Below are 14,579 nucleotides of genomic sequence, written 5' to 3'. Positions count from 1 at the left end.
AAAAGAATGCCACATTTATGATGAAGGTATCTGGAGAGAGAATTGCTGAATGCATGACATCATAGCTGCAGAAACATATATATGCATATATACATATATACCTTTTTACACTTATATCTAATATGTGCATTAGACATATATTTTACATTTGCTATAATACTGGTTATATAAGCATCTTGTATATTGACGTTCATCTTTGGTTTAGATAAGTGAAGGATGTTCTATCAGATAAATGTTGGTACAAAATAAACAAGGATGATTCCGCGAAATATTTGAACAGAGCGAAGGTTGACAAACATGGTGGTTAGATATCTAAATTCTAAGAATTATAAATGCGTCACATATGTACCTTGTTTCTAGGAAATTATCATGACTTTATTTACTTTGGCTGTATAAAGAGGAAATTGATCAATTCGTTACCTGATTGGATTAAACTTAGGGGAGGTATATGCTAATTTTGTGGTTTGAAGCTATAAATTTTCTACGATGTCAAAATAAAGCAGCAACCATTTTATACCTATCAACGTGTATTGGTCTTCAGTGGTTGTCCGGCCGGTGATTCACCCACAGACAAACCAGGGGCTCCTTTCAGAGAGAACCCTGCTTGTTCTCCACTTCATCCCGATTTACAGGAAACAACTGGAGAAGTTAAAAGGGGAGGAGGCTTTTAAATCTTTGTTCTCCACGCTGTTTCCTGTCCCTGGGAGGCAGGGTACCCTCCTGCTTAGTGCTGTTGGGGAGGCGTACGGAAAAAAGAATGACTCCAGTCAACAAAGGAGGCAATATGGACAAATTACAATACATTAGTAACTACCCTGTATTTAAAGGGTTTTCCATATAACTGATGACTTCAGTATCTGATCGGTGGGTGCCCAGGACGCCAAACCAGCTGGTTGAGAAGGCACTGGCGCTCCTGCGAGTGTCATGGCCTTCTCCATATGCACAGCAGCGTACATTGTATTGCAGCTGTTCTTGGTATCGCAGCTCAACCAAATTCCCTTCTATGGGGCTGATCTGCATCTAAGCCAGGTAACTGATGAATCTGTCATCATTAGCCTAAGCAAAACTGTGAGAAGGCCATGGCGCTCACAGGAGCACTGGTGCCTTCTCAAATAGCTGATCATTGGGGGCCTGGGTATCAGACCCCCACTGATCAGATACCCATGACATATCCAGAGGATAGGTCATCAGTTATAAAATGTTGGAAAACCCTTTTAATACAAGGCATTTACTAAAGTATTGTGATTGTCCATATTGCCTCCTTTTGTGGTTGGATTCATTTTTCCATTGCATTATACACGGTTTATATCCAGGGGTTACGACCACCCTGTAATCCAGCAGTGGCCGAGCTTGTACACTATTGGAAAAGGTAAAGGTGTCGGCCTCTCTGGTGGTCTGGACTATGGCAGCGCACATAGATAGGCTAGTGCTGTCCGGAGGATAGGTCATGAATTATCAAGTGTCGGAAAACCCCTTTTTGTCTACATGATAAATGATATTTGATTAAGTGAGGCAAGCCATTTACATTCACCTGCACTGCTGATTTATGCAAAGTTTGTTGAAACAGTGACCATTTCAGGACTGAAATAATTTTTCATTCATCCTTGCATTTTTTTAGCTATATCTAATATATAGTATAATAAAGCATTTTTGACATTTTAAAAGGGTTTTCCGAGAAATTTTAACTGATGACCTATCCTCTGGATAGGTCATCATTGGCATCTTATTGGTGGGGGTCTGACAATTGGGACCCCCACCAATGAGCTGGTTGAGAAGGCACTCACAGTAGAGTTTATTGGTCACAAGGCCACAGAGCAGCTCAGCCCCATTGAATTGAATGTGGCTGAGTTGCGATACCAAGCACAACCACTATAAAATGGATGGTGCTGTGCTTGGTGAGCAGAGATGACCGCAGTGCTACTTCTCAAACAGCTCGGTGGGTGGTCTGACACCCAGGACCCCTCTGATCAGATAATGATGGCCTATCCAGAGGATAGGTCATCAGTTAAAAAAATCTCAGAAGACTCCTTTAAATCATATATTTTATTTAACACTCATTATGGGGACTTTGTTTCTTTTTCTTTTTTACATAATGTACTGGTACACCTAAATCCGCCATATAGCTGAAAAACTGATTGCTCGTTCAGTGGACAGCTCTCTCTCTTGACTTCCCCATACACATGCCCACGCAGCCAATCCTTACTGCTAACCACAAAATGTTAAAAAACACGTCTCACCACATATCAGCCTCCAATCCAAGTGGTTCATAATTTACAATCTCAGGAGCTGTAAAACAAAACAAAACAAAAAAATAAATAAATCAGAAATCAAATATTATATACCCCACAAGAATGAGCATTGTTATGCTTATTTTTATTTTAAATGTAACCCCTTTGTGCATCTTTACGTAACTTAAGGTGTGTGAGGGGAGTATAGAGCGGGATCACATATTGCCCTGCTTTGTATGCAGAAAATCTGCATGAAAACAGCATGAAAAGAATTAGATGAAAACGCACATAAATTGACACTATTTATTGTGGTTTTTGGAGAGAATTTTCTGTGCGTTTTAACAACCCATTGAAGTCTAGGCGGAACCACATTACACCAGCCATGGATCCACACAAACAACGATCATACTGAGGATTCTGTGCTGGTATTTAATTGAAAAAGAGGATATGTAAAGTATGTGCTGTGACAGGGCTGAAGGGATAGAAGTGGAGGCAATAATAGCAGTGTACATACCTGGCAGGCTATACTACTTCTGTAATGGGGTGCCAAACTGCATTAGTGTAGTGTTAGGCTAAACCAGTGATTATTGGGGAGCTAGTAACATTAGAGAATGATAGTGAAGTACTAGATATGAAAGAATGTACTAATAGGGATACCAATGATGTCAATCATGCACACCATGTAGGATTACCCACCAGCCAACAGGTACACATCATACACCAGAATGAGGAGGGGCTGCCAAACCAGGAGTGTAAAGCGGTGGTGGCTCAGGGAGTTAGTGTAATATAGCCTCCACATTCTCATTTCCAGTATCTCAGGCCGCTTGATAATGCCACAATGTTCTTTTCCGCGTAGTGGTGACAGGCTGGGCTTTCAACTGCTGTACAGGTCCTTCTCAAAAATTTAGCATATTGTGATAAAGTTCATTATTTTCTCTAATGTACTGATAAACATTAGACTTTCATATATTTTAGATTCATTACACACCAACTGAAGTAGTTCAAGCCTTTTATTGTTTTAATATTGATGATTTTGGCATACAGCTCATGAAAACCCAAATTTCCTATCTAAAAAAATTAGCATATTTCATCCGACCAATAAAAGAAAAGTGTTTTTAATACAAAAAAAGTCAACCTTCAAATAATTATGTTCAGTTATGCACTCAATACTTGGTCGGGAATCCTTTTGCAGAAATGACTGCTTCAATGCGGCGTGGCATGGAGGCAATCAGCCTGTGGCACTGCTGAGGTGTTATGGAGGCCCAGGATGCTTCGATAGCGGCCTTAAGCTCATCCAGAGTGTTGGGTCTTGCGTCTCTCAACTTTCTCTTCCCAATATCCCACAGATTCTCTATGGGGTTCAGGTCAGGAGAGTTGGAAGGCCAATTGAGCACAGTAATACCATGGTCAGTAAACCATTTACCAGTGGTTTTGGCACTGTGAGCAGGTGCCAGGTCGTGCTGAAAAATGAAATCTTCATCTCCATAAAGCTTTTCAGCAGATGGAAGCATGAAGTGCTCCAAAATCTCCTGATAGCTAGCTGCATTGACCCTGCCCTTGATAAAACACAGTGGACCAACACCAGCAGCTGACATGGCACCCCAGACTATCACTGACTGTGGGTACTTGACACTGGACTTCAGGCATTTTGGCATTTCCCTCTCCCCAGTCTTCCTCCAGACTCTGGCACCTTGATTTCCGAATGACATGCAACAGTCCAGTGCTGCTTCTCTGTAGCCCAGGTCAGGCGCTTCTGCCGCTGTTTCTGGTTCAAAAGTGGCTTGACCTGGGGAATGCGGCAGCTGTAGCCCATTTCCTGCACACGCCTGTACACGGTGGCTCTGGATGTTTCTACTCCAGACTCAGTCCACTGCTTCCGCAGGTCCCCCAAGGTCTGGAATCGGTCCTTCTCCACAATCTTCCTCAGGGTCCGGTCACCTCTTCTCGTTGTGCAGCGTTTTCTGCCACACTTTTTCCTTCCCACAGACTTCCCACTGAGGTGCCTTGATACAGCACTCTGGGAACTGCCTATTCGTTCAGAAATTTCTTTCTGTGTCTTACCCCCTTGCTTGAGGGTGTCAATGATGGCCTTCTGGACAGCAGTCAGGTCGGCGGTCTTACCCATGATTGCGGTTTTGAGTAATGAACCAGGCTGGGAGTTTTTAAAAGCCTCAGGAATCTTTGGCAGGTGTTTAGAGTTAATTAGTTGATTCAGATGATTAGGTTAATAGCTCGTTTAGAGAACCTTTTCATGATATGCTAATTTTTTGAGATAGGAAATTTGGATTTTCATGAGCTGTATGCCAAAATCATCAATATTAAAACAATGAAAGGCTTGAACTACTTCAGTTGGTGTGTAATGAATCTAAAATATATGAAAGTCTAATGTTTATCAGTACATTACAGAAAATAATGAACTTTATCACAATATGCTAATTTTTTTAGAAGGACCTGTATATGCTATACCAGTGTTCTCTGTTATCAGCCACCTATTACCACCCTTTAGACAGTGGAGATCACTGATGTCACCATCTTTCTAATGACACCAGTTTCAGTGTGATGTTGGGATTGACAGACAGCCAGAACCATGGGTTTTAAAGTTTAGCAGTAAGAAACCAAAAAAAGAGGAATCAGAAGAAGAGAGACAGATGCTAGCACCGCACACTGTAAGAGTTTTTTTTTATATTGACCTGTCCTCTGGATAGGTCATCCACATGAGATTGACCGATCAGCTGTTTGAAGAGGCAGCAATGTTTTGGTTAGTGCAGTGGCCTCTTCCTAGGCCAGTAACATCAAGTTCATCAGTTACATGGCCTAAACGTGGCTCCATCCCATTCAAGTGAATGGGGCCGAGCTGCAATACTAAGCACAGCCATTATTCAATGGCTGGTGCTGTGCTTAGTAAGCTGTGAGGCCTTCCACAAACAGATGATCGAGGTGTTGGGTGTCGGACTGCAGCCATTCTGATATTGATTATCTATCATGGAAAAAACCCTTTATTAGTTAACTTGACAACTATACAGTGGTCCCTCAAGTTCCAATATTTTTTTTAAACTCGTTTTATTAAAGGAGAGCAAGACAAGTATGGCATACACATAACATCATAATGACCCGCACAGGGGCCAATCAGGGATGCAGAGACAATGCTGTATGAGGCTAAAATAACATGTAGCTGGGATGATATAAATGAGGTATACACGGCAGGAGGTCAGATGATGCAATTAATAAAACAGAGCGATACAGGCTCATTACACACTCAAAAGAACAGTTAGTAGTGAATGCTGCGCCGTCCGTCAGACAACACCTCATATGATAAGAGAACCCTTAAGGATCGCCAGCTGTCGAGCACAGGCGCGAAGTATGCAGAGTAAGCGGAGATGAACACCAATCGCCCCAGACCCTATCAAATTTTTGTGGGCATCCCCTATGTTTATAGACTATATTCTCCATGGAGACCGCATTATTTACTAGAGAGCCATTGTCCCATCCATCGCAGGGCAATCGCCTTCCTAGCTAGAAACAGTGTTTTTTCTAAGAAAATTCTGTGGTAATGTGACCAAGACTCCTCATCCACTATACCAAAGATGCACATCTTGGGACACAGCAGCAATGCCGGAGGGACCAGAGCCCTGAGAACCTCCAGTACCGATATCCAATACTGATGGATGATTGGGCAATCCCAGATCATATGCCAAAAATTAGCACCCTCCGCACTGCACCTATGACACCTGGAGTGATCAATCCTACCCATCTTTTGAAGTCTAGTGGGAGTTAGATAACTGTAGTGTAGGATAAAGAGCTGAATCATTCTGTTATTGGTAGAGGGGTACACCCTAGTTGGTGCTATTAGAGCCTCCTCCCACTCCTCAGAAGTCAGAGAAGGTATGAGCATCTTCCACCTGCCCTCCACAGCCAGCGGTGTCCCCAGCATACTACGATCTAGCAAATGAGTGTAGAGGGCTGATACTATCCCTCTAGGGCCCTGGGATCTCATAACCCCAATGACAGGATACTTAGATATGCATCTATTTCCACCTCGAAATTGGGCCCGTAGTGCATGTCGCAGCTGGAGGTGTCTGTAGAAGAGGGTGTGCGGTACCAGAAATCTATCCTGTATCTGCGAAAATGTAATCAACTGACCTCCCTTATATATATCCCCCAATACTCGAATCCCATATCTCCTCCACTCTGACACCCCCTCTAACCGAGATAAATGGGGAAACATGCAATTATCCCATATGGTAATCTCACTAGGTAAATCCTTATACGTATTCAACTTAGACGCCTGCCATATCTGGTGGGCTAATTTGTGAAGTGGAAGGGTGCACTTTTGTAAATGACCAGAGCCTTCTAGTACGAGCCATAATGTAGAAACTTGCAGATGCTCATGCAGATAAGATTCCGCGTTGGGCCGTGGAGCCTCAGTGGCCCAGTACCTCAAAAATCTCAGCTGGCTTGCTATAAAGTATAGAAAAAAAGTCAGGAAGGGCAGCACCCCCTTGCAGTTTTGACCTTTGAAGAACCGGGAGCGAAAGCTTCCTTCTGGCCTTTCTCCGGACAAAGGCCGTGATCAGAGCGTGAATGCGCTTAAAGAAACCTCGGGGAATCGGGGTGCATGCATGAGACAGCAGGTATAAACCCTTGGGTAACAGAACCATTTTCACCAGGTTCAGTCTTCCCATAGCTGACAGTGGAAGGGACTCCCATGTTTTCATTTTATCTTGAAACAGTGTTTCTAGGGGCTCAATATTCAAGGTATAGGAGAGCTGCGGTACCCTGGTGATCATCACCCCTAGATATTTGAACCTATCAACTACAGGTAAATTGTAATGACAATCCGGCCAGTCGTGTGCCCAAAGAGGCATGATGGCAGACTTGCCCCAATTTATGTGTAGTCCAGAATATCGCTCAAAGGACGCAATGACTTCAATCGCTCTCGGGAGGGATGCTTCCGGATTAGACAAACAGGATCAAGTCATACAACCCTATTCTATCCTCCCTGCCTCCCGCAGACACCCCTGTGTAGATTGGATCCTGCCTAACTCTTATTGCCAGGTGTTCTATCACTATTGCGAACAAAAGAGGCGAGAGCGGGCAACCCTGCCTTGTACCCCTAACTAAATAAATCTTTTCAGAGTGGGAGCCATTAAGCTGAATACATGCAGAGGGATTCTTAGAGTATGCCAATCCATCTAATAAAATTGGGACCAAAGCCAAAGCTCCTCAGCACAGCTGTTAAGAAGGGCCATTCTAGGGCCATTGTAGCCGTGTCTAGAGAGGCTAATGCCCACCTTGCATTCTCGGCAACTCCCAACTGCGCAATCACTTGCGCTCTCCTGATATTATCCGAGGTGGATCTCCCAGGCATAAAACCAGATTGATCAGATTGTATCACAGACGTTATCACCTTGTTCAATCTGTTGGCTAGAATCCTAGTCAGAGTTTTATAGTCCAGGTTCAAAAGCGAAATTGGACGATAAGATCCGCAGTCCAACGGATCCTTGCCGGGTTTTAAAATCACAACAATGAAGGCATCATACATCGAGTCCGGCAGTGATCCACTGGAGTACGCACCTCTATATAGCTTCAGCAACTGTGGGCCCAAAGACTCCCTATATCTAGAATACACCTCCACTGGCATGCCGTCCGAGCCAGGGGCCTTTCCTGATGGCAAGTCCATGATAGCTTTCTCCACCTCCTCCAAAGCTATATCTTCCTCCATGATGCCCCTGTCCAGATCGTTTAGTCTAGGGTAGGAGACTTCACTAAGATATGATTCTTTACGCTGTGTGTCTCTCTTGACATATGATATAGAGGACCTAAGGCAACCTCTGAGATACGCCTTTAATGTTTCCCACAATAATAAGGGATCAGTGGAGACGTCCTGGACCTCAAAAAACACTTTCAGCTGATCAGGGATTCTGTCGGTTAAACCAAATAGGGTGAGCCAAAAAGGGTGAACCCGCATTTTACTGCCCGAGCTAAGAGAGCTAGGTATCGCCAGCTCAGCTAACACCGGAGCATGATCAGAGAGTCCCTACGGTCCGTGATTAATGTCCACCAGGTCTGTGTATACCATGGAGTTGCCAAATAGATAGTCTATTCTAGATAGAGCACCTCTAGAGGGTGTGAAACAAGAATATTCTCTAGTATGTGGGTTCCTGGCCCTCCACATATCTATCCATCCCATTTCCTGAGAAATCCTAGCGAGGGTCGTGCTTTCCCCTGCCAACCCACCTCTGTCAGCCCTGCCCCTAAATCTGTCCATGTCCTCACTCATTACCTGGTTGAAGTCTCCTATACACAAGAAGCGAGCAGTGGGATAATGAGTCATGAATCCCACGACTGCTTGCAGCAGGGAGAGAGATGCAGGGGGTGAATTATACAAATTGACAATCACATAGGGGACACAGTCAATATGAGCAAATATGAAAATGTATTGGCCCCCTGGGTCCTCCACCGAGTGATGAATCTCGCACCTAAGGCTTCTATGGAACAGGAGTGCTACTCCTCTGGAATGTGAGCTGCCGCAGGCATTAAATAGATGCTGGGCCCAGGCCCATCGTCGATGTGTGGGGTCTCCTCCTGCGTCTACACACAGTCCACTCTGTGCCTGGGGTCGGCAGTTTGTCAGGAAGATGCAGGATTACAGAGGGTAAGCGGAGCTGCACTCAAACGCGTGCTCTCATCCCGGCAGTTGGCCACGCCCCCTAAAGTTACAATATTAATTGGTTCCAGGACAACCACTGTATGTTGAAACCATTGTAACTTGAGTAATTATTTCCAAAGCCCCAAAATGTCATCCAAGATAAGAGAAAATGAAGAGTTAAGAAAAATAAGATGATAACTAAGGCTACTTTCACACTTGCGCTCTCCCTTTCCGCTATTGAGATCCGTCATAAGATCTCAATAGCGGGGGAAAACGCTTCAGTTTTGTCTCTATTCATTGTCAATGGGGACAAAACTGAACTGAACAAAACTGATTGCACCAGAATGCATTCTGTTCCGTTTGGTTGCGTCCCCATAGCGGACAGAATAATGTGGCTTGGAGCAATCCGTCCTGACGCACAAAGTCAGTCAAATCAGTTTTCTCTGAAACAATAGAAAACTGATCCGCCCCCATTGACTTTCAAGGGCGTTCATGACTGATCCATCTTGGCTATTTTAATAATACAACCGGATCCGTTCATAACGGATGCAGACGATGATATTATCATGACAGAAGCATATTATTATTTTTTATTACATCATTTTTATTAAAGGTTTTACATACAGCCAATTATTCAGATTAACCGTACATTATATGACAATAGGACAGGGCTTGACAAATTTCCTTGGAATCTAGGAGCCAGGCGGAGCCGCGTCATAAAGCCCCCAGTAGATGCCCCCATAGTGCTCCCCCCCACTTCTCCATAGAGCCCCCCCAATAATGCTGTATACCATGTTACATATACCGCCGCTACGTCCCCGGACCCTATTGACTATAATGGGGACGGGCAGTTCGTGGTGAGAGGCCGGCGGAATAAAAAGTTGGACATGCAGTACTTTTAGTCCGGCGGCCTTTCGCCATGCACTGCCGTGCCGGAGCTCCGCCCCCATTATAGTCAATGGGGACGGAGCGGTGGTCCGGCGAAACAGCGGAAGGACAGATCCGACAGGGTGAACAGCCTGCCGGATCTGTCCTGCCGCAAGTGTGAAAGTACCCTTAGTTATATAGCTACTGAATGAGACAGTAGAAAGGATGCCTTTAACATATATATCTCCTTGAGACGCCAATTTGACCCTAAAGGGTTAATTCAAACTGTAATCTAAACCCTGTCCTGTCACTTCTCTTATCTCTCTGCTCCTGTCCCTTAACCTCATCACTGCTGCAGCCTGGTCATTAGCCTCAGTGTAAACTGTTCTAGTGACTGACAGTTCTTTTAACTCAAAGAATCGAATGAGTCACTAACTAACCTGTGACTCATTAGATTCTTTCTTGGGGCTCTTTCACACCTGCGTTCTTGTCTTCCGGCATAGAGTTCCATCGTCGGGGCTCTATGCCGGAAGAATCCTGATCGGGATTATCCCCATGCATTCTGAATGGAGTGAAATCCGTTTAGGATGCATCAGGATGTCTTCAGTTCCGGAACGGAACGTTTTTTGGCCGGAGAAAATACCGCAGCATGGTGCGCTTTTTGCTCCGGCCAAAAATCCTGAAGACTTGCCGCAAGGCCGGATCCGGAATGAATGGCCATTGAAAGGCATTGATCCGGATCCGGCCTTAAGCTAAACGTCGTTTCGGCGCATTGCCGGATCCAACGTTTAGCTTTTTTAGAGTGGTTACCATGGCTGCCGGGACGCTAAAGTCTTGGCAGCCATGGTAAAGTGTAGCGGGGAGTGGGGGAGCAGCATACTTACCGTCCGCGCGGCTCCCGGGGCGCTCCAGAGTGACGTCAGGGCGCCCCAAGCGCCGCGTGGACTGTAAGTATACCGCTCCCCCGCTCCTACTATGGCAACCAGGACTTTAATAGCGTCCTGGGTGCCATAGTAACACTGAAAGCATTTTGAAGACGGATCCGTCTTCAAATGCTTTCAGTACACTTGCGTTTTTCCGGATCCGGCGTGTAATTCCGGCAAGTGGAGTACACGCCGGATCCGGACAACGCAAGTGTGAAAGAGGCCTTAGACTCCCTGCACTTGTGTCAGTGACTCAGACTCAGAGCTGCTAGTGCTTGCATTGCCTCAGCTCTGATTGGTTGGTGGGCGGGGAGGGGAGGTGCTGGCAGAAGCAGCTTCCACTCTAGGATCAGATTACACTCTCTATGTGTGCTGTGACGGAGCTATTTCAAACGGTGCTGCCTCCGGACAGAACGGCAGCTCCGCACCCATCGCCCGGCCCCTTTGAAAACGGGCTGACAAATACCCAAGCGCCAGGACTAAATTCCTGGTCGCCATGGCGACCTGGCGCCTGGGATTTGTCGAGCCCTGCAATAGGATATCAATACATTTAAATCAATCATACTTTATCCAAATCAGCACGTCAATAACACTGCATCAAATAAACCTTTATTAAATCTCCCAGTCCACCCCCCCCCCCCCCCCAACTCCCTCCCCACCTCCCCCTCTCCGTGTGGTCATCTCCCTCGATATGGACAAAGATGCTCCAATTCTCTTACATCTTAACTTCCAAATCCTCTTAGGACCATTCCATTCCAAATATGCATCAATCTCTGAGACTTCCCCCCAGGTCCAGCCAGCCACACCTGCCATTGCTTCTTAAATTTCTGTACAGTGCCTCATTTAGGCTAGGTCTACACAACGACATTTGTCGCGCGACAGATAGGGCGCAACATTTTGTTGCACCAATGTCGCACGTCAATTTTTATAATGGCAGTCTATAGTGTCGCACTGCAACATGCAGTAATGTTTTAGCCTGGAGGTAATATATAAAAATGTTAGCAGCCTATGTACCACAAATAGCTATTGCAAACTTACAGTATTGTCAACTTACAGCCTTGTCAACTTACCGACAAATTCAGGTGTTCCAAATATATTTTTGAACTCATTCCCAGCTTGTATTTTGTGGGCAATTCCAAAATCAATGAGTTTTATTCGAGGGTTTGGGCTACTTTGATCCAGCAACATGATATTTTCTGGCTGCAGAGTCAACAGAAATGGAAAATTAATCAAGTACAATTAAAGCAGTTGTCTGAGATAAGTAAAAAAAAAACTAAAAATAGTCACATCACACGAATGGCATCCAACGAACCCCACTGACTTACAATGGACGTCCAATAAAAAAAATTCTGGCAAATATGACAATATCCAAAGTAGAAGTAAACGCCTCTCCAGCACTGCCTTTTATGTAGTTCATAAGCAAGAGAAAAGTAAATGATTACAAGACAGTGAGGCAATGTTTCCATAGACCTAGACTGCAAATAATCATATATTGCCAGATGGATGCACAACAATACTGAAAAGGTGTCTGTCCATGATCAGTGCCGTTCAAACAACAGAGATCTGAAAGAAGTTCTTAAAAGTTTAGGCTACTTTCACACTTGCGTTTTTGCCTGATCTGGCAGGGATCAGTAAAAATGCTTCGGTTACAGATAATACAACCATCTGCATCCATTATGAGCGAATCCGGTTGTATTATCTTTAACATAGCAATGACGAATCAGTCAAGAATTCCATTAAAAGTCAATAGGGGACGGATTAGTTTTCTATTGCGTCTAAGAAAGCAGATCTGTCCCCATTGACTTGCATTGTGGGTCATGCTGGATCCGTTTTGCTCCGCATCCCAGCCCATGCTCTCCGGTATGGGAGCGCAACCAAACGGAACGGAATGCATTTTGAAGCATTCCGTTCAGTCCAGTTTTGTCCCTATTGACAATGAATGGGGACAAAATGGAAGCATTTTTCTCCGGCAGTTTTAGTTTTCCATCAGCGCTATATTGCCGACCAGTTTGAAGTCAAGGGGGCAGCGGTCTCCTTGCTTCAAGTCAAGGTAACCACGCCCCCTAACCATCCCCACTTGCCTGAGAGTGACAGCCTGCAGTGCGGCCACGATTCCCTAAGTCTCGCTTATGTGCATTGCCCGCTAAAACCAGCAGCAGGAGATTGGATCGCACAGTACTACAGAGGGCTCTGCGCATGCGCGAAACTTGGGGAATTGTGGCTGCACTGCAGGCTGCCAATCTCTGGCTAGAGGGGACGGTTAGGGGGCGTGGTTACCTTGACTTGAAGCAAGAAGGCCACTGCCTCCGTGACTTCGAGCTGGCCAACACTATAGCGCTGATGGAGAATAAAACCACTTTTTTTAAAAACTTATGCAGCATCGGACAACAGGATAAAGCATATGATTATTAACAGGCTGCGGGCTACTATGAGGTACTGCTGGCAGGTGTAGATGTATTTTTGAAGTGACAGGTTCCCTTTAAGCAAAATGTATTTAGAAACCAGGAATGTGTTAAACTAAAGCCTGTATTACACTGCCCCCGTCAGATAATCGCAAACGAGCATTTGCAATAGGCATCAAAGCTCATTCATCGGGCAATCCAAATCTTTTGACACAAAAATTATCTCCGTATAGCATGATGGCAAATTTTTTAGCAAAGCAACTATGAATATAGCATCCAAAGTCCCTTCGCTCATCTCTAGTACCAATCAAAACATCAACTAAAAAAGTAGTAAAACATAAAAATAAAATACATACTGTATTTGGTATCACTCTAATTGTACTGACCTACAGAATAAAGTAAACCTGTCATTTTTTATGTTCCGCAGTACACAGCCTAAAATTTAGAAGGCAAAATACAATAGGGGACATGTTTCTTTTGCCATTTAGCCTAGACTTAATAAGTTTATGAAGTACCCCAAAACGGAATGACTGAAAATACAGCATATCCTACAAAAAGCTACATTGATGAAAAAAAAGTTATATCATGCGGCAATCAAAACAGAAATGCTTGGTCCTTAGTCATTAAAGGTTATGTACACCTTTCAGAGGCAATTCTTGATTATGATTGCATTTTACTCATTTTTGGCTAAAAAATCATATTTTCAATTGCCATTTATTAAAAAAATATTGAGCCATTCTGTCAAAAAAGGGTTAACTGTTTTTTTAGTTGTGTGATTGGTACTTTCACTTACTTTGTGCCTGTCACCTAATAAACCTTATCTGTAAACTAAGAGGCCATTAACACTTATTTAAGCCACATTCTTATCAGTAAGATAAAATCTGAGCTAGGCCTCCTGCACACGACCATATGGCTTTTTCAGCGTTTTGCGGTGCGTTTTTCACGGATCCGTTGTTTGCTTCCGTTGTGTTTCCGTTTCTGTTCCGTTTTTCCGTATGGCATATGCAGTATACAGTAATTACATAGATAAAATTGGGCTGGGCATAACATTTTCAATAGACTGTTCCACAAAAAACGGAACGGAAACGGAAGACATACGGATGCATTTCCGTATGTGTTCCTTTTTTTGCGGACCCATTGACTTGAATGGAGCCACGGAACGTGATTTGTGGGCAATAATAGGACATGTTCTATCTTTAAACAGAACGAAAAAACGGAAATACGGAAACGGAATGCATACGGAGTACATTCTGGTTTTTTTTTGCGGAACCATTGAAAAGAATGGTTCCGTATACGGAACGCAAAAAAGGGCCAGTAAACAGGGGAAAAAAACGGTTGTGTGCAGGAGGCCCTACAGTGAGTGTTTATAATGTCAGAGAGCAGAGATAAGGAGCCCGTCGCAAATGATGGAAAAGACAGAAAATCCACAGGCTGCTACTACAGTATATCAGCTCTGTACACAAAAGGATTCCATATTTTTACTAAAGACCAATTGAAAAAATGATTTTTA

General features: G+C 44.1%; 1 protein-coding gene across 1 annotated transcript in view; it reads right to left on the bottom strand.

The window, feature by feature from the left end:
• DAPK3 (death associated protein kinase 3) overlaps positions 1-14,579 on the bottom strand; it is a 68,142-nt gene that overhangs the window by 34,842 nt on the left and 18,721 nt on the right. Inside the window, exons 3-4 of the mRNA XM_044268540.1 lie at positions 11,738-11,867; positions 2,238-2,286 (exon numbers count right to left, since the gene is read on the bottom strand). Of these exons, the coding sequence (XP_044124475.1) occupies positions 2,238-2,286; positions 11,738-11,867 (179 nt within the window). The remainder of the gene's footprint in view (positions 1-2,237; positions 2,287-11,737; positions 11,868-14,579) is intronic.

The sequence above is a fragment of the Bufo gargarizans genome, chromosome 1, assembly GCF_014858855.1.
Source record: "Bufo gargarizans isolate SCDJY-AF-19 chromosome 1, ASM1485885v1, whole genome shotgun sequence".
In the NCBI taxonomy this organism is placed as follows: domain Eukaryota; kingdom Metazoa; phylum Chordata; class Amphibia; order Anura; family Bufonidae; genus Bufo; species Bufo gargarizans.
This window is presented reverse-complemented; position numbering and strand designations above follow the sequence as displayed.